Source organism: Megalops cyprinoides, chromosome 14, assembly GCF_013368585.1.
Source record: "Megalops cyprinoides isolate fMegCyp1 chromosome 14, fMegCyp1.pri, whole genome shotgun sequence".
In the NCBI taxonomy this organism is placed as follows: domain Eukaryota; kingdom Metazoa; phylum Chordata; class Actinopteri; order Elopiformes; family Megalopidae; genus Megalops; species Megalops cyprinoides.
The window spans coordinates 8,105,302-8,131,582 of NC_050596.1; the positions used below are offsets into that span (position 1 = coordinate 8,105,302).

General features: G+C 44.9%; 3 protein-coding genes across 7 annotated transcripts; 1 reads left to right on the forward strand and 2 right to left on the reverse strand.

Moving 5' to 3' along the window:
* Nucleotides 1-375: 375 nt before the first annotated feature.
* LOC118788951 (DCN1-like protein 2) lies at nt 376-5,962 on the reverse strand. 3 transcript variants are annotated; one of them, XM_036545174.1, is made up of 7 exons: nt 5,498-5,962; nt 3,865-4,081; nt 3,455-3,623; nt 3,032-3,162; nt 2,419-2,501; nt 1,184-1,280; nt 376-1,014 (listed from the first exon to the last, which is right to left on the reverse strand). In XM_036545174.1, the coding sequence occupies exons 2-7, from the start codon at nt 4,037-4,039 to the stop codon at nt 944-946; spliced, it is 726 nt and encodes a 241-aa protein (XP_036401067.1). In that variant the 5' UTR covers nt 4,040-4,081; nt 5,498-5,962; the 3' UTR covers nt 376-943. The 3 variants fall into 3 exon arrangements, with proteins under 3 accessions (XP_036401067.1, XP_036401065.1, XP_036401066.1); XM_036545172.1 differs by having other exon boundaries at nt 5,502-5,958; XM_036545173.1 differs by lacking the exon at nt 5,498-5,962 and adding an exon at nt 5,019-5,383.
* A 1,033-nt stretch (nt 5,963-6,995) lies between these two features.
* Nucleotides 6,996-19,843, forward strand: LOC118789083 (transcription factor Dp-1-like). 3 transcript variants are annotated; one of them, XM_036545393.1, is made up of 12 exons: nt 6,996-7,064; nt 9,876-9,932; nt 11,132-11,198; nt 14,681-14,778; nt 15,317-15,435; nt 15,856-16,021; nt 16,113-16,259; nt 17,208-17,276; nt 17,397-17,548; nt 17,936-18,102; nt 18,537-18,615; nt 18,849-19,843. In XM_036545393.1, the coding sequence occupies exons 2-12, from the start codon at nt 9,921-9,923 to the stop codon at nt 18,970-18,972; spliced, it is 1,200 nt and encodes a 399-aa protein (XP_036401286.1). In that variant the 5' UTR covers nt 6,996-7,064; nt 9,876-9,920; the 3' UTR covers nt 18,973-19,843. The 3 variants fall into 3 exon arrangements, with proteins under 3 accessions (XP_036401286.1, XP_036401284.1, XP_036401285.1); XM_036545391.1 differs by lacking the exon at nt 6,996-7,064 and adding an exon at nt 7,547-7,696; XM_036545392.1 differs by lacking the exon at nt 6,996-7,064 and adding an exon at nt 8,604-8,643.
* Nucleotides 19,844-20,659: 816 nt separating this feature from the next.
* Nucleotides 20,660-25,056, reverse strand: LOC118789207 (potassium-transporting ATPase subunit beta-like). The gene is made up of 7 exons (XM_036545552.1): nt 24,945-25,056; nt 23,053-23,181; nt 22,840-22,953; nt 22,148-22,353; nt 21,431-21,493; nt 20,920-21,012; nt 20,660-20,818 (listed from the first exon to the last, which is right to left on the reverse strand). The coding sequence occupies exons 1-7, from the start codon at nt 25,054-25,056 to the stop codon at nt 20,660-20,662; spliced, it is 876 nt and encodes a 291-aa protein (XP_036401445.1).
* Between the last annotated feature and the right edge of the window lie 1,225 nt (nt 25,057-26,281).

The window sequence follows — 26,281 nt, forward strand, 5'->3', positions numbered from 1 at the left end:
TTACATGGCATAACCCGATTTTCTGATTGTTAATGCAGAGAGCAGAGTCACACACACATGCGTACACACATGCACGAGTAGCCAACAATGAGGTCAGTGTGTATGTGTTTGTGAGGGGATGTTTCTGCTCTCTTCCTGATTGGTTGCATTAAAGACAGAACAACCAGTGACAGAAAGTGAAGATGACATGAAGCATGTAACCAAGGGTTTAATTTACACCAAAAATGCTTTATCATTTACATATATATGTATGTGATATATTTATATGCATGTGATATATACATATACACACACACACGTGTGTGTGTGTATATATATTATATATATATATATACATACACACACATACACACAGTTGTCTCTATAGATACAATATATTACAGCTGTAGAAGTTTTGTTTCTGCTGGTGCCCAGTCCTGAGTGGATCTTCCTTTTTCTCGAAATGAGAGCATGGGTATGTCCTGTACACAGCATCCAATACAAAAAAACATACACACTCAGCCCTATAAAAAACAGATGATGCCCAGCTTTTTACACCTAAAATAAAACAAGCGCTGCCAGTGCTGTCCTGTGTGAGGGTGGAGTCACAGCACCCCACCCATCTTGAATCCCCACTGGAGGCTGGTGGTGGTGGTGGGGTGGGTCAGGTGTCTCCAGGTGCCACCCGATGCCATGGTGTAGCCTGGCTCCTCAGTGCCCCCCAGCAACAGAAAAGAGTAGCTGTAGTGCATGTGCCAGCTCCAGGCAAAAAGGGGAGGAAAATTTTTTTTTCCAATTCTCTGCTCTGATTGGTTGTCCATCTGGCCCCGCCCTCTCAGCCAACTGATAGAAGTTTTACAACTTCAAGTGTTTTTGCTTTCTTTTTATGTTATATCTTTTTTTAAAAAAATGATCAAGTCAAAATAAGGGATAAAAGCCAGTCACTAGGCGGTGATTATATAGTTTAGCGCTTGCCCCCTGTCACGATTGGCCGAGCAAATTCCACAAAATCATCTATGAGGACAGGCCAGGCCCCTAGGAAGAAAGAGTCACAGAGTCATTGAAGGGGACAGTTTGTACAAAGAGCCAACCAAACTGCAATGCTGAAGTCCTGGGTTATTAATTCCCAGCTGAAATTATTGTCAGGTAATTCAGAACCATCCTTCGATTCATCTGGCATTCCACAGATGGTGAAAAACCTCACCTTCCTCATCATAGTTGGACATGTCATCGGCAATCATGTTGCAGAAGTCCAGAAGTAGGTTCCACGTGTCTTTGGGAATTGAGCGTTTGTGGTGTTCCTTCACACAACAAGAAGAAAACGGCAAACAGGTAAGAGAACCACACCAGTTCAAGCACAACCTTCACACAAGGTTAAAGCTGTTATAGTGTTACACTGCCACTCAAATTTTATGAGAACATCCATGATGTGTTGGCTGGGATCCCTTGTTGAATCCTGCATGAATCTGTTTTTCACAAACAACCACCACAAATAGGCCTACAATCATTGCCATACCTACACAGAGTATTAAAAAGCTATACAAAATATACAAAGCTGTCTTTGATCATTTAAAATGTAACAAAAAAGTAGGCAAAATGTTAAACATGTTGATAAAAAAGGGCTGTCCTTCTGATAAATTCAAACTATGACAGGCAATAATAATAGGTTGTAATGAGCCAATATTATTGATGAAAGAAATCAGCCTCCCTCTCAATCAACATGACATAAGCTAAGCTCTTCATTTCTTGCAGGCACAGTCTCCTGTGACACATCTGTTTTTGTCATTAACAATAATGCCAAAATGCTTCCACACATGGGACTTTTGAATTATTGTCCACAATGGGGAATACTGGCTTTCAACTAGTCCGTTTCCATGCTCTAATCTTTACGTTTACACAGCATAACTGTCCCTCATTAGCTGTCTGTGCTTTCAGACTCCAATGAATAATGTTCTGCTTCCCTAATAATAATTTGCTCAGAATTATCTCACAATATACCATTAGCAGTTGCTCTCCCAAAACTATCACTTTCTTTAATTGGTAAAATACCTAACCAAACCTGTGGCAGGTTCGTTTTGTACCACAACACAAACCGTAAATTTATAACACAGTCAAAAATCCACCCACAGGCTACTGCCCATGTGGATCTCCTACAGGTAGCCCACCTGATGCAGGACTCTGGTCCCTTCCCATTACACACTAACACATGCTGTTCTCATTCTGCAGACTCTTTATTCCTCAAACACAACATGTTACACTGTTACTCTGTTGGAGGACCCAAGCAGATGCCCCCAGACTCCTTCATATGATTGGTCCAAGCTCCAGGAGATTGGTCATTCATTTGCCACATCCGGTGACCTGTTTATACAGGTTTCCGTCTTACAAACCCATTACAGCCCATTGTTATTTCACAGACGGGGTCACACTGTACAGACTCACCAATAGAAATCTGTTCCAGAGGTCCAGGAACTTGAACCTTCCAGCTAGTACTAAATTCCAGTAGGCCACGGCCATCTCTAAATCTGAAACGAACAACAGCAACAACAACCATGGACTGAGACACACAGCTCAACGCTCTGTCAATGCCTGCTACTTTAGGTCTATAGTCACCCTCAAACCACTGTTCTCCATTATCAAGGGCACCGGTTGGCTGGCTGAATACACACGCGCACAGACCAAACAGCACACACACAGACACACACTCACAGCAGGAAGGAAAACAGGCACTGTTGTTGCTTCTGAATGAAGCGGGTTCCTCCAGAAAAGCCTCACTGCCTGTTCTCCCACCCCCTCCCACATGTCAGAGCTCTGCGCCGCAACAATGCCGCTCTTTGTGCTCTGGTGGTATGCCCGGGTCACCAGCAAGGACACAGAACACTCCTGTCTCCATGACAGTGCGCTGGAGGGATCAACACCAGAGTCCTCTCTCAGGGGAGCCCGTCCCTCCTCCATAAACCTCCCCCCCCCCCCCCCCCCCAATTGCCCACCCGCCCGAACCATCGGCCCCCAGGCCAGCCTGGACAGCACGCTGCAGTGGTGCTGCCCCGCGTACCTAAACCCTTCTGTCCAGGAATCTTGGCGAAATTAAAGGTGAACTGATAGAAGTCTTTGAACTTTGTGGCGTCTTTGAGCTCCTGTTCCAGCCTGGGGACGAGCGCTTTAAGCTTATCAGTGCTGTCACACCTGAGAGACAAAGAGACCGAGGTGTGAGCATCTCCAATGTGGAAAATACACCCCACATACACACACCCATAACATCGAGCACACCCACTGAACACACACAATAAACACAACATATCTAACACAACGCCATATGTTTACACAGGACTAACACAAAATTAATACAGAATATACAACGAGCTAGTCCTTTTAGCACATGCATATTTGACTTCAAAATCTGTAGTTTTCATGAAAGATGCACTATATCTTCAGATGAACATCCACCCTGCATCAGAGAGACTATATCATGGCTCACCCCAGCTCTGACATCCCGTCCAGGAACTCCTTCCTGCTGAACTCGCACTGTGTCGCGGCCCTAAACTTCCACGCCACCACCAGCACACTCAGACTCGCTGGGTCCAGGTTCAGATCATCACAGAACTGCTGGATGCCGTCAATCCCAATCTTGTTCTCATCCTGGGGATCTGAAGGGAACAGCACCAGGTCAAACACACACATACATACACGCACACACACGCAAACACACGCTCATGCAGGCCAGAGTTTCAGACTGACACAAAAGTGGAAGGGTGTTGGCATCTGCTCTTAGTGCCGTTCAGTGTGTGAGTGAGCCGTTGGTGTTTGGGGTGTGGTGCTCAGGTGTGGTTCTGAGGTGTGGCAAGTGGGTTTGGAATTTGGGGTTTGGCGCTCGGGTGTGGCACTTGCCTTTATAACGGTTGTAAAGCTGCTCCAGCTTCTTTCTGTCCGCTGTGTTTTTCATGGAGTCTTTTTGGTAGAGCTCTGGGTTTTGGAAATAGCTGTCTGTTGCCACCTCTAGTTTCCAGTCATTGTGCGTGAGGCAGTGTAGCGCGGTCTTCTCCCCCGCCTGAGTGAAGGACATGAACTGGCGAACCTTGTCCTTCTGCGAAGACCTCAGCTTGTGCTGCGAAGAGAGAGCGGAGACACTGATGCTGTGTGCCAAACGGAGGAACGGGCCTGGAGCCGGAGCTCCCACGGCAGCCCAGCAAAAATCTACTCAGTAAACTTCACTTCTGTTTACTGGAAGGAAAGTTTTCACCAGCTGACAGCTAAGGAACACAATGTAACATACTGAGTGGGTGAAAGTTGAGTCTTGATTAAGCCCACACAGATCAGATGGAATTAACGTGTGCAGGCACAAACACACTCTTGCTCTCTCTCACGCACACACACACACACACAGTTAAAACACTTAATCTGTTGTTGTGCAGGCGTTTTTCCACATAGTCGCTACCTACTGACGTGTAAGTATTGGCATGCTGCATCAAAGTTCAGCCGACCTGTAACTACCGTGTCGCGTTTAAACTACGACAATACAACATAATGATGCGGCGTTTCGAGACAGGCAAGACCTTTGACTCCCATCACAGAAACTCGAGCCGTCCCAAACAAACCGGACTGCGAGCAAGACGTGGTTATTTTCGAACCAAGCTGAGTCAGACTTGACAGAAGTAGGTATATGTACCATCTCCGGCATTTCTTACGGTAAAATATAATAGATGTTTATTGTAAACACGTGCATCTATCTTAATTAAAGCGAAGTTAAGCAATCAAAATCATGCCGGTACAATCGTATAACTGACGAATGCGAGACAGTAAAACAAGCTAAATTATTTACGCTTCCCCGCCTTGTGATGAATGGTTTGCTAGTTAGCCTGCCAGTGTTGTTTGAGGTGCATAAGGTCTCAGAAGCATCACCTAATATGTGTCATGGACGAAACTGAATCGGATAATTCCGTATGAACTAACAGTCTGATAGCTAACTGGCTGTCAAAAATATCACGCATTTATCGCAAATGTCATAAAACCAGATAGTAAAAATGCAAGTATCGCCAATTCACCGTGACGAAGCGTCAACAAACATAAACATTGGCTTTCTTCTGTGTATGATCATCAGCGACGCCGGTCGGGGGGGTCAGGGTCCCGGCTGTTGTGTGGTCGAGTCTGCAGAAAGGTGATCGTGGAATTTTCTTCTCTTCCTCCAAAAGCTGAGCCAACCGTACACCCTTGCAGCTCCGCTGGGGCAGTAACTCGCGACCCAGTTCCCGAGCCTGCGCGGTGGGTCAGCTCCTCTGTCCCAACTTACTCGGAGACCAAAAAGGGAAAGGTACGTGTCGAGCAACTGTTGCTGGTGTCAGCTCTCAAAATACCAACAACTCTGACCTTCCTTATCACTCAGAGTAAAACACTGACAATGCGACTCTTGGAGAAGGACACTTTGTGTGCGGCACTAGCGACCTCGCCCCCTGACTCTTTCCTCCCCGTCACACCTCGTCGCTGCGCTTTATTTGTCAGTTAGGTTGTATTATTTTGATCTTACCTACCATTTTATCACCCGCTGTTTAACCAACTCGATTGGCAGTGGCCTCTTGTGCGCCTGCGCAGCAGCCTCCCGGTGTTGCGGTGGACTGCGAAGGAGCATGCGCGATTGAGTTATTTGGGCCGGGAGTTGCAGTTTTATGGGAAACGTTTGTGCTTCTGTATCGAAGTGGTGGTGCAGTATGTTGCAAGAGGGGGAACTAAGAACGGACAATTAATTACACCTGAATTCAGTGAAAATGCACCCTAAAAGCAAGGGCTAGACCAGCATCGCAAAAGAGGCGTACCGCTAGGCTAATTTAAACCTAATCCTGTCCCGTGTCTTAAATGAAAAGCTCTTCACAGCCAGGAGGTGGAAAAAGCTTTGATTTGTTTCGGAATTAAATAACGACTGTGTTCAGGCGTAGTTTTGGATAATTAAATAGGCCAGCGACAAGCCAGGTACTTCACCTTGCCCAATTCGATTCCCTAGCTGTTGGAGAGCATTCTATCTAGCACAGTGGTTTTTAAATCATCAGAAAACATTGATTTACTAGCCTTTCACCCAGCTAGCCCGCTATTTGAGTTTAGATTTCATACAGCAAGTTCGTTAAACGCCGAAGCTATTGTATAAGACCGTTTTCTTACTGAATCATAGCCTACCTGTCAGGATTATTTGCCGATGGGACTGATACCTGGTACCACCAGGCGGACGCTTCATAGTATCATCCGGAGACAGGAAGCATACCCAGAGAAATGTCGGTTGCATTTCTCGAAGAGTTCTAAGCGAACTGGACGACGCAGAATTTCGGAAAGTAATCCCTTATAAATGTTGAATGCTTGGTATATATATTATAGTGTGTTGGTGTGAAATATGTGATGACGAAGACATGGATGGCAGGTTAACCACGGCCATAAACAATTCCAGTTAAGCCGGTCTACACTAACTGCAGTAAATGCCTGGGGACTGCATTGCTGCTAAGGCGTGTAAGTGTGTGCTGCTTGATTTCACAGTCCGTAGTGGGCCATTCTTCTGGGGGCGAGAAAGGGAATGCTGAAGGTCCAGGGAGAGAGAAGACCAAACGCTAGGAACAATGTGGGGACAACGGACTTACTCTCCGCCTAACAACATGTTTACCCGACTAACTGGTAATACTGGTCAACAGAGTGATGTTAGGAATGACATGATGTTATACATCTTACAGTTAGACAAGATATTTTGCCAGGTTATTTTTAATTTTTATTTTTTAATTTTCAACTATTAATACATGTTTCCAAAATAAAAGTGATAATAAATAAAAATTATACATTTGTCTGCTACAACAATAAACCTGGGGTCTTTTTATATGATGGAGTCATCATCTTCTCTTTCTCTCTCTCTCTCTCTCTCTGTGTGTTTGTCTTTCATTCTGATAATCAATGAAGCAACTATATTTTTGGTTAAAGCCAACAGATTTTCTATTAAACGTTTTGCACAACACCCCTTTCTTCATGCGTGATTAGTGTCCCTGTGTGCTGCAGAGAACTCCTTGATCTCGAGTGCAGACTCCCAGACAACATGAGAGGCTTCAGCCTGAGAAGCTCATAGGGTCAGTAATGAGTCTATTTCAATTTTTATTCTTTCAGGACTTGATGACCACAATGCTACATTCCCACTGGGGGTGTGCCAATGCTAGTAAAAAATAATAGTAATAATATGATACAAAGGGGCAAACATAGAAAACATTAGAAAGAGTGAACACATTTAAATCAAATGAATGCAAAAAAAAGTACCTAAACGGTCATTCGAATTGAATTTATTATTGAACTTGACCGGTTACGTTGAAATGACAGGAGGTAAACTTTGCTAGGCCGGAAGTGTTCACTCAACATGATATTCAAGGACCATTCACCTCACCAATGAGAAGCTTCGCTAGAGGAAGCTGTAACACATAAACCAATGAAAGGACAGTGGGATGTGGCCTATGTGGCACGCCGTGCTGGTGATGTCATTGTACGTATCCAATGAGAGGGCTGGCTTTTTGGACACCGCCAAGCTCAGTTTGCAAGCATAAAACAGTACTGTGAGCAGCGGAGGACTGGCGGCAAAGCCTGTTGAGTCGAACTGAATGAGAACGGTGACAGATCACTAAAAATACTTACAAGGCGGACCTATATGTAGTATTTTTATGCACACGATTTCACGGGAACGGAAAAGATATGAATGCTTTAATCTGAGCAAGTAAGTTCTTTCCCAAAGAAAGATTTTCTTTGTGCAGAGTGGGGCGATTTACCCCGGGACTAACGGACGGGGGTCAGCTGGCTTTGCATGATGAGAATTATGCGCACAAGACTGGCTGGGACGCTTGTGTGTGACGTTTTATTTATCCAACGTCAACCGCCATAGATTATGCAATGATTTGATCGAGTAAACGTACCGTTTCAGAAGTTTTTGCTTAAGTGAAAAGATGTTTCCAGTTTTGATCATTTTGGCTGTATTTCACATAGCATGTCCATTTGATTTAATTAGCAGCCTGCAAGGATATTTAAATTCTAGCTAGCTACTTTGCAATTCAAGGTAAAATGGCTGACATAGCAAATGCTTTCGAGTGTGGGGGGAAGCGTTAGCTAGTTTCCTGCTACAGTTGTCCTTCACTGACGTAAATTAGCTAGATATAGAAAGCATGTCGACCTTTCTGGTTATTTTTTTCTGAATGAATTAGCTATCTTACGTAACCTAATATATGTCACTGAGGTCGAGTTTGAGCCAGACGACCCACTAACCTCTCAATACAAGGTAGTGCATTGTCACAACATTGTACTAAACCAAAAGTGAAATACCCCAGCACATTAGCTAGCTGTCTTACTACTCTATGCAATGCACAAAGAATTTGCTGTATTCATACCGCGAAACAAACTTCGTTTCAACAGCTTGCCACTATTCGATAAGATTGCTTCGGGCAAAATGTAAATGTTGTCAGTAAGGGATTTCCCTACCACCTAATGTTAAGTAGCTGTAATTAATGAAGGCCACATTGTATAAATGATGTTAATCAAATGTCTGAAATAGAAGTAAGTGTTCGATTTATGTAGAAACGTGATTGTATAGTGTTTCCTGTTCGGTGCACGGAGCTAGACCTCCTCTTCCTCTCGGACTGAACAAAAACAGGAGCCGAAGAGTGTGCATTCGTAAGTGCAATTCACTGTTGTCTGTTTTTAGTTAAAGCCTGCAAAATTTAGATATGTTGCTGGTTCGACTATTCGAATTGTTCCACGTGATTCATCTCGGACTTTGCAGGCGCGCGTTATTACAAATGTGTCCTTGTTGCCGAATATAAAATGAATTCGACTAATAAACATTCTATTGGCCATAGATGGCGTTACGACAATTACGCAACCTTAGCGTGTAAATCTCATATAATCGCATACTTTTTTAGCCAGCTGCCTCCTTTGGGTTACAGTTTACGGCTGATCCCAGTTTTATATATGTATATTAAAAGTTGTAACATGAAAATGAAAATACCCGAATTAGTTCGTGTTTCGCCAAATGCATCTATCTTTTCCGTTACGACAATAAACGCATTCATGTGTTGTATTTCGCCCAGAAAACCACAGGCAAGAGCTGTGGTGCATTGTGCACTGTGAGCAGATGTTTTCTGTAGTCAGGCGGGCCTAGCTTCATGAACAATGTAGCCAGCTAACGTGGCAGCTTTTATACTTTCTTCTCAGAATGCTTTCCCTGCTATCAGGAATAGTTCCTGTGGTTGTGGACAGGTTGCTGTGGGATTTGTTCGTATCTCGACTACCCTTTAGGACGACTTAAAACGGGGGGAAAACACCACGCGGCCTGCAGTAGTACTGGAGCTGCGCAAACTGTCCCACGCACAGTAGAGCCTGCAGGTTAATGAATGGGGCTCCGGTGCGCGTACGAATGGAAAATTTGCACATTCCTTTCCGCTTTGTCTCACGCGAATGCGTTGCGATCACTGAAAGTAAAGGTCTTTTGTATTACCGTTTCCTATCTGACTACAGAATTACGACTTTTTAAGACGTTGTGTTGTTAAGACGTGGTGTTTTTGTGTTTACATCGCGCTGGCAGGGCTAAGATGTGTCGGGTCATGTGTAGGGCTGCTAAACTCGTAGTCTCATTACTCCCATTCACAACCGTTTCTCTGACACAATCGACCGCCTCTGATATTTTGAGGAAGAAATTATTCACATCTTTCGTCCTCGGTCTCTAGTCATGGGATTGAAACGCACAACAGTTATGCAGTTTGTTGTTGATAAGAATCGATGAGCAGCAGTTCTAACCTGGAGCCAAATGGCACCAATATACACACTTTCCCACGAGCTTCGGGTCCAGAGTTCAGTGCTCTGTTTACCATGTCATTAAGTGGCTCTAATCAAAACTTTTTCTGCAGGGGATCAGCTCCTGAACATCACTCCTCCACCAAGGATTGGGTACCATGGCAAAAGATGTGAGTGCTGCAGCCAGGGACTATGTTGGGCTGCACTAGCATCCTGTTGAACAACTACTTAAACATCCATTACATTTCCCACAGAGCTGCAAACAAGTTACTCCAACCTGTCACCCTTAATGTGCTGACTGCACTGAGCATTCATATGAAGCACACCTGAATGTTCTCTTAATGCTTCAGTGTGTGTTGAGGGCACAGATACCTGTAGCTAGACATTGCTGTGTATTGGATTTACACTTGTGTTGGATTGCATTATGCTTTAAAAATTTGCATAAAATGTTGTATTGCCCTGTAGGTGGTTCTGTTTATGGTACTGGATGGACTAACTTGTTTGCAGCTGTACTTTCTACATTACATCACATTGTCATTTAGCAGATGCTCTTATCCAGAACGACTTCCACAGGTTACAATTCATATCCGTTTATACAGCTGGGTTAAGTACCTTACCCAAGGGTACAACATTACTGCCCCAGTGGGGAATTGAACCAGTAGCCCCGCCCCCTTACAACTGCACTGCTGTCTGTCTAGTCACTGTGAGAAGGGCAGCTGTAAAAAAGGATCATTGCTGTAGTTTCCTGTACTGAAATGGCCGCAGTGTGACTCAGTTTAAACTCTCCCTTTATAGGGAATATAGTACCTCATTGGAACTCTGTTTAGTTGGCATCAAAAGAGATACTCTGGTCACAATAGGGTTCATGATGTGAAATTATCACAAAACCGATCTTTTGTGAGACATAACGCTGATAGAGAATAGTATGCAAACAGCATTCAAGAGGAACAATGGACAGAACATGGACAGAAAGAAAGTTTTTTAGAAAATCCACTGACATGTTTTTTCCCGCGGAAAGATTCTAGCCAGCTAGTTGCATTCTAGCCAGTTTTAAGCTAAGTCACGATTATTTGATTTCTCAGAATGTTTTCGTCATTTTCTGATTCTGTGAAATTTGATATTACGATATTTCCTCTTATGACGGCTGTTTAGCCTATGTCAGGGAGCATCAATGCCTGTGTAAAGAGAGGAAGGTGCTCTTTTGGTGGTGAGGTGCTCTGAACTGTCTGTGCTGTCAGTGTTTAGTGTGAGGTATATCTGTGCTGCTGGTGTTGGGTGAGGTCTGTCTGTGCTGTCAGTTTCAGGTGGGGTATGTCTGCGCTGTTAGCTGTTACTGAGGTATAAGCCTGTTACCTTCTGTGCTCCACAGGCCACTCTGATTGAAACCAGTGGAGAGCTGAAAGTATTCATCGATCAGAATCTCAGTCCCACCAAAGGTGAGCCACGTGCAGGGGCTTCTGGGAGCTCTGAGGAAATGAGGGAGTGCTGAAGGGGCAGGTTTCACACAATAAGGTGGGGTACAGGCACTGGAGGTGAGGAAGGGGAGATGGGGATGCCCTTGTTCAGGATCCTGAAGGAGCAGAGAGGAGTCACATGGTCTCAGTGCAGAACACAGGGCTGAATCCTGATACGGGTAAAAACGGGTACCACAGGACTCGGGAGGGTGTAGGCAGTGGCACAGAAGACTGAGGGATAGCTCTGCTGTGGTGCTGTCAGCAGGTGGCAGTATTGGCAAGCAAAGGGAGCTCTCATCTCAGAGCCTTCTGCCTCACAGCTATGAGCCCTCTCCTGCGTGCTGCACACGCACACGCTCAAAGGAGCGGTGAAAAGTGGCAGTGCACCAGATGCGCTGAAATGTTAGCCTGCATGTACATATGTAACAGTTTATGTAGCCAGTTTGCTGTGGTGCACATGGTAAAATCATGTCTCGGTTTAACGCCTCACACCAGTGCGTGGGGTCCTGTGAGTGACAGTGACTCTGCTCTAGCAAACTCCTTGCAAGCTGCGGATATGAATCAGTTCCTCTTCAGTGCCGGGTTTGACAAGCAGTGAGGAACTGCCAACAGGCAATTAAAAATAAATATTCAAAACACAATGTACCAGCCAAACAAATAGCTTCAGGACTCACACAGTGCCTTGGAAATCTTAGACGTGCTTCATTCACAGTTCAGCGATTTTACATAGTGTTAGTTTTTTTTTTCTTTTTTGCATTTTGTAAAAGTATCCCTTTTCCACATACATAACTATACATATTTTGTACAGAAATAGTTTTTAAGCAGTTTAATGACAGTGATCTATCTTTTCAAAATATGAGTTCCCTCATTAACTATTCTGAGAGCAGGAATTGGCTCTTTGCTAAGGGCACAAGCTTGAATTTTTTTTTTTTGTTGGATTTTTTTCTTCCCTTAACTGTAGACACTCAATCTGACTATTTTTTTAAGGGACAGACTTTCAAGGCACCCTTAACAGCCAGAGCTGTTCTCGAAAATAAATGGTTGCTGTGCCATAATAAATAAAAGGATGAACTTGACTGGCTGTTAATATAAAACCCTTTAAGGAGTGGGGTAATAGAGATGGTGTTCACAAGTAGTTATGTTCAGGGTTTTTTTTTTTCTTTTGTTTTTCAAAATGACAGACATGAATAAACATTTCTATTCGAAGCTTTCAGAATTCAGTAAATGATGGTAATTATTGGTCAACACTGACCGACTGCACCAGAATGACCTAGTGTAATGACCTAGATGTTACACACGGATATAGCCCGTCACATTTTAATATGGAAGATTGCCATGTTTCTTCACCTTCCTGCAGTAAATATGAGATCTGGGATTGGCTTCCCAGCATTCACAGCTGAAGCAGAGACCCTCAGTGATGAAGACTAGGACTGTCCCAGCGGTATTCATACTTTTTCAGATGAGTCCCCCCCACCTTTGACATGTCCCCACCACCCTTAACCCTAATACCCTAATCCTGTTTGCCTGGGTAGGAGATTGGATGCCAGATTTTGTCACAGTTGTGCATTCTAGGCCTGCCTTGGTCTTTGCTTTTCACAGGCATATCTTAATCTTACTTGAACACATCTGAGGGTCACATCAAGCAGTGTGCTCTCTCTCCCTTACAGTGACATTCACTGAGTTCAGCTCATCAAAAATGCCATATTTTTGATGAATTGAGCTCATAGCACAAGTTGAAGTTATACCGCAAGGCAGCTGGTGTCAAACGGTGCATTTGGGAGAATGAGACTGGCCCTTTTTCTCTGTTGGTGCCTTTCCCTGGGAAAGCCGTCTGGCCCCGGCACTGACAGTGGCTGGGCACCACTTTTGGCTCTGGTGCTAATGGGCGAGATTACATTATTGGCATTTAGCAGATGCTCTTATCCAGAGCGACTTACATCGGTTACAGTTTTTTTTTTCCCCCCCAATGTTATCCATACAGCTGGATATTTACTGAGGCAATTGTGGGTTAAGTACCTTGCCCAGGGATACAGTAGCAGTGCCCCAGCGGGGAATCAAACCAGCAACCTTTCAGTTATGAGTCCAGCTCCTTAACTATGCTACACTGCACTACACTAGATTTGTAGGCTGTGTCCTAAACTTTACTGCTTTAATTGTGGCGCCCGAGACGTCGCTGAACTCTTGAGTCATCAGCTGATTTGAGAAGGCCTTGTGGTAAATAATGCAGTGATTCCACAGCACATGAGGGGTTTTCTCCTGAACTTCAGCCCTTAGACTGCTTCTTCTTCATCAGTTGCTTCATCCGGTTGGGTTGCAACTCAGAGGCCCTAAAGAACTTCAAAGGCAGATCATGGATGTGCTGGACATTGCTGCGATTGTGCAGGCAACCATGGTATCAGAGAGGGGAAGAGTTCGCAGTTTATTGCCTGTGCTACCCTCAAGCATGGTGCTGCACATTTCAGTCATCGCAGGAAGCGCACTTTTTTCCTCCACTGAATATGGCTTCTTTTTTTAGTAATGGGATGCTTGATGTGAGGCTTTTAAAGCATTCATCTGAGCATAAGCAGTATTCTTCATTGCAGATTTTTGTGAAACCATCTCAGGATCATGAATTTTTATCTTAAAAAAATCTGTTTCTTCCCTTTCAGGTGGCCATATCTCAGTTCTAAATGTTATGATTTTGTTTTAGTTTGGTCACAAAACTGCAAACACAGCAGTGTGGCTGTTCTCTGTAATGGTAAATCTGTAATCCAGTAGGCCTCCTCATATCTTTGTCTTGGGTTTAGCAGGATCAGGTTGATTTAGGCTCTTTGTCAGTTCTGTGCAGAACTATTATGAATAAGAAATGTATCCATTTTGTTATGTCAGCTTTGGGTTTGCGAGTCCCCCTTGTGAGCAAAGTTGCTTTTTTGCCAACCCCAGTGAAAGTTAGTTATATCAGGATATCCAGAAGGTGAAAATAATTCTTAGAATGTGCTGAAAGCTCATAAGCAATGACCTTTTAAAATGTTTTATAATATTTTAAATATATTTCATCTCTTTCCATAATTTGATTAAAAAAAATTTCACTTGCTAACTAGCATAGCCTAGCATTAGCCATTCACATCTCATGCCCCTCCACATCCCCTCCCCACCCCCAGTCCTAGAAGGCTCACCCTGCAGTTTGAATACCACTGCTCTAGACTATAGGCAGAATGACAAACCTAGTTGGGCTGATTGGCTTATTATATTCATTAAACTTTTTGTGTTTTTGGTGACAATAATCCATTTGCATTTCATGAGGCCTCTCTCACTTTTTTAAAAATGATGCAATAAGAACTTTTTAGAACTAACCACCACAGAATGCTAGCTTTAGATCTATGGCTTGTCTGTCAGTATTGGCAAGAGGTGGTATGTTGAGGTCAGGGGGGTCATGGCCTTTGCACTGACTGGATGTACCTTCCTCTTTGCTCCTCCTCCCTCAGGGGTATTGTCCCTGGTAACCATCCAGCCTTCCATCCCTCTGGGAAAGCAGCTGCTGCCCAAAACCCTGGGACCCTCCAACATCAACGTGGCACCCATGGTGAGTGTGTAAGAGTTCCCCCTCTGGGCTGGGCGAGGGAGAGCCAGTCTGGGCCGGGGGTGGGGGGGGCGCATGTATTAATGGGTCTAAAATAGCGCTCCATTAACATTGGGTGAGGTGACCTAGAGCCTAAGCGGATAGGAAATGGAGCAGTCAGCGCGATTATGCCCATGATCCTATTAATGACGCAAAGCCTCTGCCAGGACAGGCTGCCAGCCTGCTGCACCGAGAGCTCCCCAGTCCCACAGACTGAGGGCCCCCCCACCCCCCAACAATCACACACACCTCTCAGTGCTTTTACTCCTTTGGTAGAATTCAGAATTATGTAATATTGTAATGTTTTTTTTTTTTTTTTTTTTTTAAAGTGGATAAAGGTCAAATATTCAGTTGAAATTGTGGGAATATGTGCCAAGGCAGTATGAGTGGCATTTTATGAATGAAGAGTCTTTATAAATGAAAAGCTACTAGTTAAAACACCATCGGTGGTTCCCCCCTGGTGATATGTTGTCTGTCACGGTGTCGTTGGGGCCCCCTGCAGGTGATCGGCACGCCCCAGAGATTGGGCGGCTCCGGCGGGGTCCTGGCAGGCAGCCCACACACGCCCAGTGCCCAGTTCCTCGCCCACGGCCAGCCCGACTCCTCGCCCTGGTCCACCGGGTGAGTCAGACGGGTGTCGGACCGGTGCCAGCGCCTGCGGGGGCAGGATAGCGGCTGGAGTAATGGACTTAGAGTGGATGTGCGATTCGTGTTTCCTGATTCGATGTCCGTGTTTAAAGATGATAATTGACAAAGTGCACCTAATGACAGAGGGCCCCTGAAGGAAGTGTTTTTGGAACTGCTTACTAAAGCAGTGTGAGTGTGTTTTCATGCTTGTGAGTGTGTATGTGTCTCTGTGTATGTATGTATGAGGTATATTCATACCTGTGGTGAATGAAGCAAAACTGTGCCGAATTGAAACACTGGATACTTAGCCTGCCTTTGCTTAGTAGTCCTGTGTGGGAACTCGGGCGTGGCTGGTTTTGCGTGTTGGCGTTCGACGTGGCAGTACGGGCGCGGCTCACTTCCTTTTCCCTCCAGGAAGCGCAGTAAGAAGGGTGAGAAGAATGGGAAGGGCCTGAGGCACTTCTCCATGAAGGTGTGCGAGAAGGTGCAGAAGAAGGGCGTCACCACCTACAACGAGGTCGCCGACGAGCTGGTGGCCGAGTTCAGCAACGCAGACACGCACATGTCCCCCACTGACCCGGTGAGCTCGTCTCTGTCCGTGTGTCCCATCAGCCCAGGCTGTCTGAGTGCCTCAGTAGCTGTGACCTCATTGGTCCGCCCTCTCCCTCCAGCATGTCTACGACCAGAAGAACATTCGGCGCCGCGTCTACGACGCGCTCAACGTGCTGATGGCCATGAACATCATCTCCAAGGAGAAGAAGGAGATCCGGTGGATCGGCCTGCCCACCAACTCGGCCCAGGAGTGCCAGAACATGGAGGTGCGAGCACGCAAAATAAGCCGGAATATTCCGTCACTGATTCTGACACTGACACACACTTATGGGAGTCAACCTCTCTCCCTGGGACAGCCTTTTAGAAAAGGTTCAGCCTAAACAGATGATCAAAATTTGTACGTGTCCCCACCACCAGTATGCAACTCGTCTTTGGTACCCAGCTGTAGCAAGAAAATAGTTCAAATCCAATGCACTGTTTGTAAGAAAATCCTTAGGAAAAAAATGGAGCTTAGCTGCCTAGTTGCATATATGTTGGATCACAACCCCTTACATACATAACAACATACAAACATACAAGACAAATTGGCATTAAGCTTGGTAAGAGTCATCTTAAATCAAAACTAGAGACAGTGTTGGCTACCGCTAACACAGTGGTAATTGGACCCGGTCACATTCATTGGACCCGGTTGTGATCAACTCTTGACTGTTTTCACAGGAGCACAGTTCCTGTCTTGTTATTGAATAGTATCATTCACTAGTATCATTCATAGTATCAGTTAATATGTGCAAAGGTGTGATAAAATAATAAACTAGTGCTACTTCAGAGTATATTTAGAGTCCTGGGTATTTCCTGGAACATTCAGCATTTGGGGAGTGTTCCAGAACATTCTGGATCCTGGGGAGTGTTCCGGAACATACGGCACCAGGGGAATGTTTCAGAACATTCAGGACCCTGGGAGTGGTCTGGAACACACAAACAATTCCAGATGACTATATTCCCTCTCACTGTTAATGTTGGAAACAACTATTCAGAAGGTGAAAATAGTTCTAAAATGCTAAGTATACATTGTGGTGTGAACAGTCAATGAATTCAGCTCTGCATGGAAATATATCTTGAAGAGGTAGAATACAGTTGTGAAGGTAATATGGTTGCACCAGCTGGCCTTCCTTTGACTTTGGTATTTGAGTTTTAACTCCTCAGTTTTATTTCAGGTGGAAAAACAAAGAAGACTTGAAAGAATCCGAGAGAAACAGTCCCAGCTACAGGAACTCATTTTACAGGTGAGTTAATTGTGTGATTAAGCTGTCCAAGAGCCCCTGCACTTTATAATGTACAGACTCTGTACATGCCCCGCTATCCACCAATTTTTATTGGGGCCATTTTATTTCACCCCCTTGCAGCAAATTGCCTTTAAGAACCTGGTGCAGCGGAACAGGCAGGTAGAGCAGCAGACGAAGCGACCGCCGCCGCCCAACTCTGTCATTCACCTGCCCTTCATCATCGTCAACACCAGCAAGAAGACCGTCATCGACTGCTCCATCTCCAATGACAAGTGAGGGTGGCATGTTGTCCAGGATACCTAGAGCAGTGCACAAATACAGGGACCCCCTGCTTTTGGAGCTAGAGGTTTACATGAACATGTGCCTCTAAGGATCTTCTCTCTCTGCTCTTTTTCCCCCCTCCCTCTTTCCTGCTTCTCCCTCTCTTTCTCTCTTTTCTTGCACTCTTTTCTCTTTTCCTTCTTTTTCCCTCTACCTCTCTCCCTCCTTCTGTTTCTCCTGTGCTCTTTCTCCCTTATTCTTCATCTTTTTTTCCCCTAATCTCCTCCCTTCCCCTCTCTCTGTTTCCCTTTCTTTCTCTGTCTTGATCTCTCCCTCTTCCTGTCTTTTTCTCTGTCTCTAACTTCCTCTCTCCCTCGGTTTCTGCCTCCCTGTCCCAGGTTTGAGTACCTGTTTAACTTTGACAACATGTTTGAAATCCACGACGACATTGAGGTTCTGAAGCGTATGGGCCTGGCCTGTGGGCTGGAGGCCGGCCGCTGTTCCCCTGAGGACCTGAGGAGGGTGCGTGGCCTGGTGCCCAAAGCCCTGGAGCCTTACGTCACAGGTCAGCCCCAGCCATGAAAGCTGTAAAATCACGCTGTGAAAAGGAGTGGGTTGAAATGAATACAGTTTCCCTGTAGCATTGTTTTCAAGTCCTTGATTTCACACAATTCAAATTTAACTAACTTATTTAACTACTTCAAGAAAACTAGGCTAAATATTGTTGGAAATGCAGTATCTTAACAGCACGATACAAATTAAAAGCTGCACTGAAAAATAATGCTGTAGTCATTATTTTTGTCAATGTTTTCACTCTGGATTAGAGCGAATGAATGGCAATGGCAAAACATATTACAAGCTGCTTTTCAAAGATGTACTTGGTTTTATGCGCCCTACTGATGAGTTTCTTACAATGTGCCCCCGAATATACACACACACACACACACACACACACACACATACATGTATGTGTTTTACACGTCTGTCTTTCATATGCAGAAATGGCGCAGGGAGCCATACGTAACGTCTACATCACTGGGCGTGTGTCCTCCAACGGGGGGCGCTACCAAACTAGCAGGTGAGTACAGGCTGCAGGTGTCACTCCAAGGGTGGTGGAGCGAATGAGTTCAGACATTTTGGGAAGTCTGCGCTGATGATTCACCCTGTCTTTCCTTCTGTGTGTTTGTCTTTGTGCCTCTGTGTGTGTGTGTGTGTGTGTGTGTGTGTGTGTGTGTGTGTGTGTGTGTGTGTGTGTGCCCCTTTGTCTCTTTGTTCAAATGTGTTGTTCTGTGTGCGTGTGTGTGCGCACAGTGAGAGTGGTGCAGACTGTACCCTGGCCTCCAGTTCCAGCGGCTCGCGGGTGCAGACCCCTGTGTCTTACATGGACGACGACGATGAGGAGGAAGACTACGACGAGAACGACGATGAGGACTAGCTCCACTCATAGTCCTCCAAACTTTCAGGACGTGGTCTCCCCCCACTCAGTGTCTTTCAACCATTTTTCTTCCTCCCCTCTCTCTCTCCCCCCCCTTTTCTTTTCCTATACTGAACCTTGCCTCCAGTGTGCTAGACTCAGAAACCCCTCATAGTATGCTGGCATATGTAGTCTTCATCTCAAGAAACTTGTGTTTATGTCACAGAGGGTGGGTTGAATATGGGGCTGATGGGAGCTGAAGTCCTGAAACTGAAATTTTGTAGTCTACACTGGCTCAGGACCTCACGTGGGCAGCACTGCTGTGCAGTGCCCCCTGCTGTCAGCTCTCACTGCAGACACCCTCACCTCGGTGCGCGAAAGAACACACAGGATTCCCTCCAGAACATGGCTACGAAGAAGAAATAGTATGGTGACATGCGTGAAGTAAAGATTCCTCCAGTTGTGGGGTTTTTTGTTTGTTCTTTGCTTTTTGGTTGTGCTGTGTAGATGTGTCCACAACCAACCCCTTCCTAGGTGTTTTTACCGATGTTTTAAGATGGCCGCCGCTGAAAGAAGCTTCCTGCTAGCTGGAGAGGAGCACATGCAAGGGCAGACTCCATGGCTCTTTTTGTTGATCGAATGCTGTGTTTTCTTTTCTTTCACCCTGTTTCTCTGTTCGGCCGGCTTCCTGGTGTTTTGCAGGCAGCTGCATTTGTGACTCGGTTGAGTGTTTTGTTTCTCTCAGGCCCCCAGCCCCAGCTGTTAGTGTTTATAGTGCATAAAATGGTGTCCTAGGAAAAACAATAACCCACACAGCTCATGTTTGAAACATGTATTTTTTGCTTTGTTTCTGAAAGGACATATTCCTATAAGACCGTCAGTAGTGGAATGGCACCCAAATCTCAGGTTGATTACTTGTTTAAAAATGAGTTAATGTAATTCTGAAAAAAAAATTTTAAAACAAATGTACTGACTCTTCCAGGTACCTTTTCTGTCATCTAATTGTATAGAACTGTATAAAGCTGTTTCTGGACAGAGGGGTAGTTTTCCTTTATTTGTATGCAGACCTGTACCTCTAGACTATAACAACCTGCAAAGCCTGATATATGGTAATAGTCATTTTTACATATAATAACTGTGTATTTGTAGTCTACATGGTACATAATGCAGTGCCATCTTCCTGTGTGGAGGTGAAAATGAGTATTTTTTAAATAGAAATGAAAAGATGGTAGAAGTTGCAGGTAGCAATGCTGTGAAACAGAACTATTGAGTAAATATTTATTAACTCAGGTGTGTCTTTGGTTAATCACTTAAAACGACTCAGGTTAAACATGTATACAAACTACAAATCAGACTCTTAAAACCTTGCTCCTACAATCACACTAGGTAAAACAATATTTGAAGTAGAGTATGCCAGCACTGGTTACACTGGGGAAATGTAGAGTTGCATTTGACAAACTGAATATGAAAAATTAATAACAGTGGAGATTTAGAGGACAAGCATGAAGGATCACAGTCTTCCAGAACCACAGTTGTCACAGTCCACGTGACCTACTTAGTGCTGCTTGCTAAACCGGCTAACTCTCTGTACTGGAAACTGTCCTATTAAGGTGACTGGACGACAGCACTGAAGGCGTGGTTCTGCTCTGCTGCTGGTTGTGTGGGTCTGGGGTGTCCAGGCGGGTGATGTGGTCCGGGCAAAGAGGGGTTATGAGGTCACTTTCAGGCAGAAGACCACTTTGCCTTCGTAAGGGTCATGGAAGTTCTCGTAGGCGATGTTATTGGCCACCACCCTGCACTGGATCTTGGCATCTCGTTTCTTGATCATGTCAAATTTCACTGCCACCAGGGGGTTGATATATGTGGGCTGTGGAGTGAGGGAGGTGGGGTGGGTTGTGGTAGTGAGATTAGGACACTGCAGACACTAGACTAGGGTCATGATTGAAGAGGTATCAATAAACTGCTCACCTGGGCCTGTTTGCCATAGTAGGGGAAGTAGGAGAGGTCAAAGGTGCCATTTATGGGGAAGTACTCCACCCCTCCTACATTGTCACTTCCTTCCTGTGCAAACACAAGGCAGAGACACAAGGCACATTTATGCAGTGTCAGCCCTTAAGCCATTTCTATCATTCTAATCCAACAATTCAGCCAATCAGATGACTCTGAGCCTGGTTCAATCAAATCATTCTTTGACTCAAACCTGGACCTAAAGTGGAATAACTTTTGATGTTAATGAAGAGTATGTCATGCTAACCCATAGAATCTTGACTGGAAACCAGCTGGATTGCAGTCCTCAAATGAATGTTCACTCATGTTTTTGTGAATTTGTGTTTGCAGCACATTTCTGAGAGGAGTTTCTCCAGCTGCGTCTTCATTTTCCCTGCTCATCAATAAGGGAGCCATTTTGGCTCTCACCGTTACACAGCGCAGTGCAGTTTGTTTAGGGAGCCATTTTGGCTCTCAGCATTTGTACACTCACCAGCACAGTGCAGTTCACATAGGGAGTCATTCCAGTCCCATTGTCTGGCAAAAAGTTAATGACCTGGAGAGAGGCAAATTGAACAGTGTCACCTTTCAACCCTTCAGGAATATCATAATCAATTAACTCAAGGTTGCGCATCTGTACCTTAGTGATAATGAGAAACTTGGTTGTTTATCACATATGTAGTGTTTAAAACAAAGGCATCCTAAATACAGTATCTAAGCATTCTAAACGCAGATAAACTGTGAACATATAGGCTACCTCTAAGCACATGTACAGTAGATAACATTAACCCTAAACATCATTAACCTTGTAACCTTTAATTCTAAACATGCATATAAGTATAAAAAGGGGTGGCAGTGTAGCACAGTGGTAAGGAGCAGGACTCGTAACTGGAAGGTTGCCAGTTTGATTCCCCACTGGGGCACTGCTGTTGTACGCTTGGGCAAGGTACTTATCCCAGAATTGCCACAGTAAATATCCAGCTGTATAAATGGATAACGTAAAAACTACAACCAATGTAAGTTGCTCTGGATAAATCATTTAGTCTGCTTAATGACTAATGTAAAATCATGTATGATGTGCATATAAACTCGGGGCTTTGGAACCCAGGGGAGCCAGTGAGGTAATCCCCCTCCTTTATCTGGAACCCTCCCTCTGCTTTCTCTAGGTCCACTTTTCAGGTTGGTACTGCTTTGTGATTGGTGGACGCACCCTGTTCATTTTGATGATCACGCACGGCTTCCCGTCGGGGTAACCGAAGGAGGGGTCGCTGAGGCCAGAGCAGTTTCCCAGCATGCTCTGGGTGAAGGGGCAGGCCAGTTTGGTGTGGTTTGGGCCAGTAAACTCTTTCTGGAAGAAGTACTTGCCCTTTGTGCATGGGTGATTGTTGCAGTGTTGCTGCATCGTGTCGTTGTAGGCTGAAGTGGGCAGGCAAGTGGGCGTGCAGGGAGAGAAAGGAAGAAAGACATTGGTTATTTCATCTGCACTTTGGCGACATCAGTTTTGTGTTTAGTCAGCAAAACTCCTTCATGGGCCTGGTTGCCTAGATAAAGAACTGTATGCAATTGGCTGCCTGGGACAAGAGCCCACTGTGATTGGCTGCCTTTATTCTTTATTATTCTTTATTGGGGTCACCATTAGCTTCCACATAGTGGTCACTAGTCTTCCTAGGATCCACTCAACAGCAATAACAATCAATTGAAACAAACAATATTAAAAATGATACTGTATCGAAAAACAAAACAAGCCAAAACTTCAAAAAATAAGTACAATTACTCTACATATGAAACACTAGACAATAACAACCTGCACTGAAAACCAAAACAAAATTTGGCCTTGTATATTTGGTCACAAATATACAGCCTTTGTAAAGAGCCAGGTGAGATCAGGTCTTTCACACTCACGCAACAGGAACTTCTTCAGACAGTTGGTCATTTTCATCCAGCTCTTCTTGTCTGATATGTTGTAGGAGATCTCAACACCATCCTCCCCATATGTATCTGGCCATACCATCACCCCTAAAAAGGCAGAGGGAGAGGTCATCTCACACCTAAACAGGCAGAGAGAAGGGTCATATCACCCCCAAACAGAGGGTGGAGATGTTAAATGCTCCTTACCTGGCGATTTTAAGCGGTCTTGGTAGTCAGGAGCGTAAGGACTGAGTGTGTACATCAACACATAGATGGCCAGAGAAAAGAGGGCGGTCATCACCACGTAGAAAGCCACATAGTAGAGGCTGATGTAGACTGAGGAGAGAGGAAATTATCACCATTTAGTGCAGTCTGGCACAGACTGAGAGGAAATTACTACCGCAGAGTACAGACTGATATTGACTGAGAGGAGATTATCACATAGTGCACACTGATGTAGACTGAGCAGAGTTGAAAGTATCACCACATAGTACAGACTGACATAGACTGAGGACGCAGTTTGCTGTTTACCTTGATATGTGAGATAGAGGGAGGGGTGGAATATTGCCATGATTTGGAGTAGAGCTGCATTTCCCTCATGTTAGAGTACACAGGGATGGTTTTTCCACATTTTTCCATTTTCTCCCCAATTTGGAATGGCCAATTCTCTGAATTGTTGGAATGGCCTATTTGTCATCGATGTTCGGTCCCATTGCACAACCCCCACTGTCAGTCCGGGAGAGCGTGGACAAGCACGTGCCCTCCTCCGAGACACGTGATGTCAGCCGCTGCTTCGTTTCACACTGTGGCCCACAAGCCAAGCTAGCACAGAGATGAGTCGGAGGAAGACATTTCATATGCAGCTTTGGCAGGTGGACCCCAGGCGCCCGATCAAAGATCAACCAGCTCGACAGGGGTCACTGTTGCTAATGGGACTGAAGCCCCTGCCAACGTACCCACCCCTATCCCAGCGGAATGAAGCCAATGTGTTCCACCTGTGAGCTAATGACACGGTCGGGATCGAACCCGGACCGTAGTGTTCAGTCTGCACTCGGAATGAGTGCTTTTACCGGCTGAGCCACTCGGGAGCCCTCCATTTTCAGCACTTATTTAACCCTGGGCACAGATCTAACCTGAAGGAATGCTCTGGTAATGCTTAACTGTGTTTCAGAAGACCAAGTGAATGAAAGAAGAGTGTAGATGCAGAAGAGGATTCTACTGGTGAATTGTTGGCTTACCAAAGTAAGCAATATATTAGCTCGAATTTAAGTTCCCAAAGATAAGGAACATGTATTTAAAGTATCTTTGAATAGGTTTGACTCAGATGAGTGTTTCAGGTATAAGTCTGTGAAGTTTGGATCAGGTGAGTGTTTCAGGTGTAAGTCTCTGTGAGGTTTACCTTTCAGGTTCAAGGTGCCTTTTGAGCTGGTTTTGCCTAGGTTTTAGGACACTGTGTTGGATGCCCAGTCTTATCTCTTATCTCCTGTTCACACACTCAACTTCCATAAACCCCTTCAACACAGATAGCATGTCCCTCACCATATCACAAGGGCACAGCCAGGCCGAGTCACCTGCGTACAGGTATGCCAGGGCTTTGATCTGAAATGCATCCAGTATTTGGTGTTTGGAAGTCTTATCTGCATCCCCAACATCTCCTCTTACCCAAGGTGACACCTTAAGCATCCCCTAACTCAATCGCACAGCTGGGTTTTTGCAGGAGCAATAGGTCCAGCGGGTTTAATTTCTAAGAATTTATTACCCTCAGTATAGTATAGGGAGAGCAGTGTGCTGGAGCCACGGCTGTCTTGGTCTGCACTGTCACCACAATGAGTGGTGCATATGTAAATTATACTGACTGCCCGCCCATGTTACATGGTTGTAAGCTGCGCCAGGTCGTTCCTGCAGCCAACTTTGTCTTTGTGCTGTGAGAGGTCTGTTTGGTGGTTGTGATGTATTTTCTGTTGTTTGTGTTACACTCTCATTTCTCTCACAGCTCTCTCCTCCTGGTCACTCTCTCTCTTTCACACACACACACTTACACACTTATCCCCTCATATATTGCTGCATATTTACTCTTACCCACACACACATGTACATACCCCACTTCTCTGGTGTTCTCCCCATGAATGTCTTGTTGTCGGAGTTCCACACAAAGTGCCCAAAGTCCTGGCAGCGCTGGCCACAGGTCCTCTTCTCCTTCAGGGTTGCCATGGTTTTACGTTGATAGTGGAGTGGTGCAGAGATTCAGGGGTTCAGTGTTATTCACAGAGGCACAGAGACTCAGAGGTGTCCACAGAAGCACAGAGGTGCGGCTTACGCTGCTTTAGATGTTCTGTGAAGGACCTTCTCTCTCTCGTGCCTTTACAGCTGCTCTGAAGGTCACGGTCGATGTAGAACAAACACAGCACGACCAATCAGCAGGTATTTACTGTGCCCCTGTTGTGTGCCAGTAAGATGCCAAGAAACCCCCTCAGGGCCCTGTTTGCCCTGCGTGATGGGCGTGGCCAGGGGTTGGTGTGGCCCACATGGAATTGCTGTAAACGGCCATTGTTTCAGAGGTGGTACGGCACTCATTGCCATGGCAACAGGGGGTGCACAGAATCCTGCCAAATGCATAAAACCTTCAGGACATGATCAGTCTGAAATGGGAGAGTCTAACCATTGAGTCAAAGCAGGGTGTTGTAATGGGGTCATTCAGGATAGTCTGCTCTCAGAACTAAGCCTTGTGCATGACTTTCAACTGCGCAAAAAAGGTTGCCAGTTAGATCTCAGGTAGACCAATGCCCTCAAGTAAGGAACCTGAAATGTTTCAAAAAATATATCTGGCTGTAGAAACGGGTAATATGTAAATTATGATTTGATCTCTGTAAATCACCATGGATGAGGAAATCTGCAAGGCAGAGAAATCATGTAATAACATTGTTTCTAATTATTTCCTTAACTTGCGCTAAAACATGTACGAGACCAAAATGGCAAGGCCAAAGCATTGTGTGTGGAGAAGCTGGCATTGAACCTTGTCACTTCTCACAAAACCAAACAGAAGGCTTTAAATTTTATTTAAAAAATTAGCAACAACAAAAAACAGCAAAAACACAACCAAACTTCTCAAACAAAATTCAGCTTGCTCTCTAGCCACACACACACTACCATTTAATTAGACAGGTGAGGCCAATTAATTGAGCTGTTTAGCTGGTTCAAGACGATTACAATTAAGCTGTTTGCAATGAAATTGATTTACACAGATCTGTTATTGGTACGTTAGTGAGTGATTTAATCAAGAGATCCCAGAAACGTTTGCACAAAAATTTAGCAATACAATTCATAAACAATTTTCAGTTTTTGGAGGATAGGTGAAGGTTTTCCTACACATGATGTACGGCACGTGACAGTCAATGTGGTTAAGAGTGGATGCCGTTCCTGGGTAAGTGGTAGAGAT

What these genes read in the sequence shown, in the direction of transcription:
- LOC118788951 (XM_036545172.1), bottom strand. An exon ending in GACGGGATGTCAGAGCTGGG is followed by an intron (nt 3,163 to 3,454) that starts GTGAGCCATGAT and finishes TTTGTCTCTCAG; the next exon opens with GTGTGACAGCACTGATAAGC. An exon ending in TCCTGGACAGAAGGGTTTAG is followed by an intron (nt 2,502 to 3,031) that starts GTACGCGGGGCA and finishes TGTTCGTTTCAG; the next exon opens with ATTTAGAGATGGCCGTGGCC.
- LOC118789207 (XM_036545552.1), bottom strand. Translation starts at nt 25,056, where the DNA reads ATGGCAACCCTGAAGGAGAAGAGGACCTGTGGCCAGCGCTGCCAGGAC. An exon ending in TCTGAAGAAGTTCCTGTTGC is followed by an intron (nt 22,354 to 22,839) that starts GTGAGTGTGAAA and finishes TGCCCACTTCAG; the next exon opens with CCTACAACGACACGATGCAG. An exon ending in ACTATGGCAAACAGGCCCAG is followed by an intron (nt 20,819 to 20,919) that starts GTGAGCAGTTTA and finishes CTCACTCCACAG; the next exon opens with CCCACATATATCAACCCCCT.
- LOC118789083 (XM_036545393.1), top strand. An exon ending in ACATGTCCCCCACTGACCCG is followed by an intron (nt 16,022 to 16,112) that starts GTGAGCTCGTCT and finishes CTCTCCCTCCAG; the next exon opens with CATGTCTACGACCAGAAGAA. An exon ending in CCTGGAGCCTTACGTCACAG is followed by an intron (nt 18,103 to 18,536) that starts GTCAGCCCCAGC and finishes TTTCATATGCAG; the next exon opens with AAATGGCGCAGGGAGCCATA.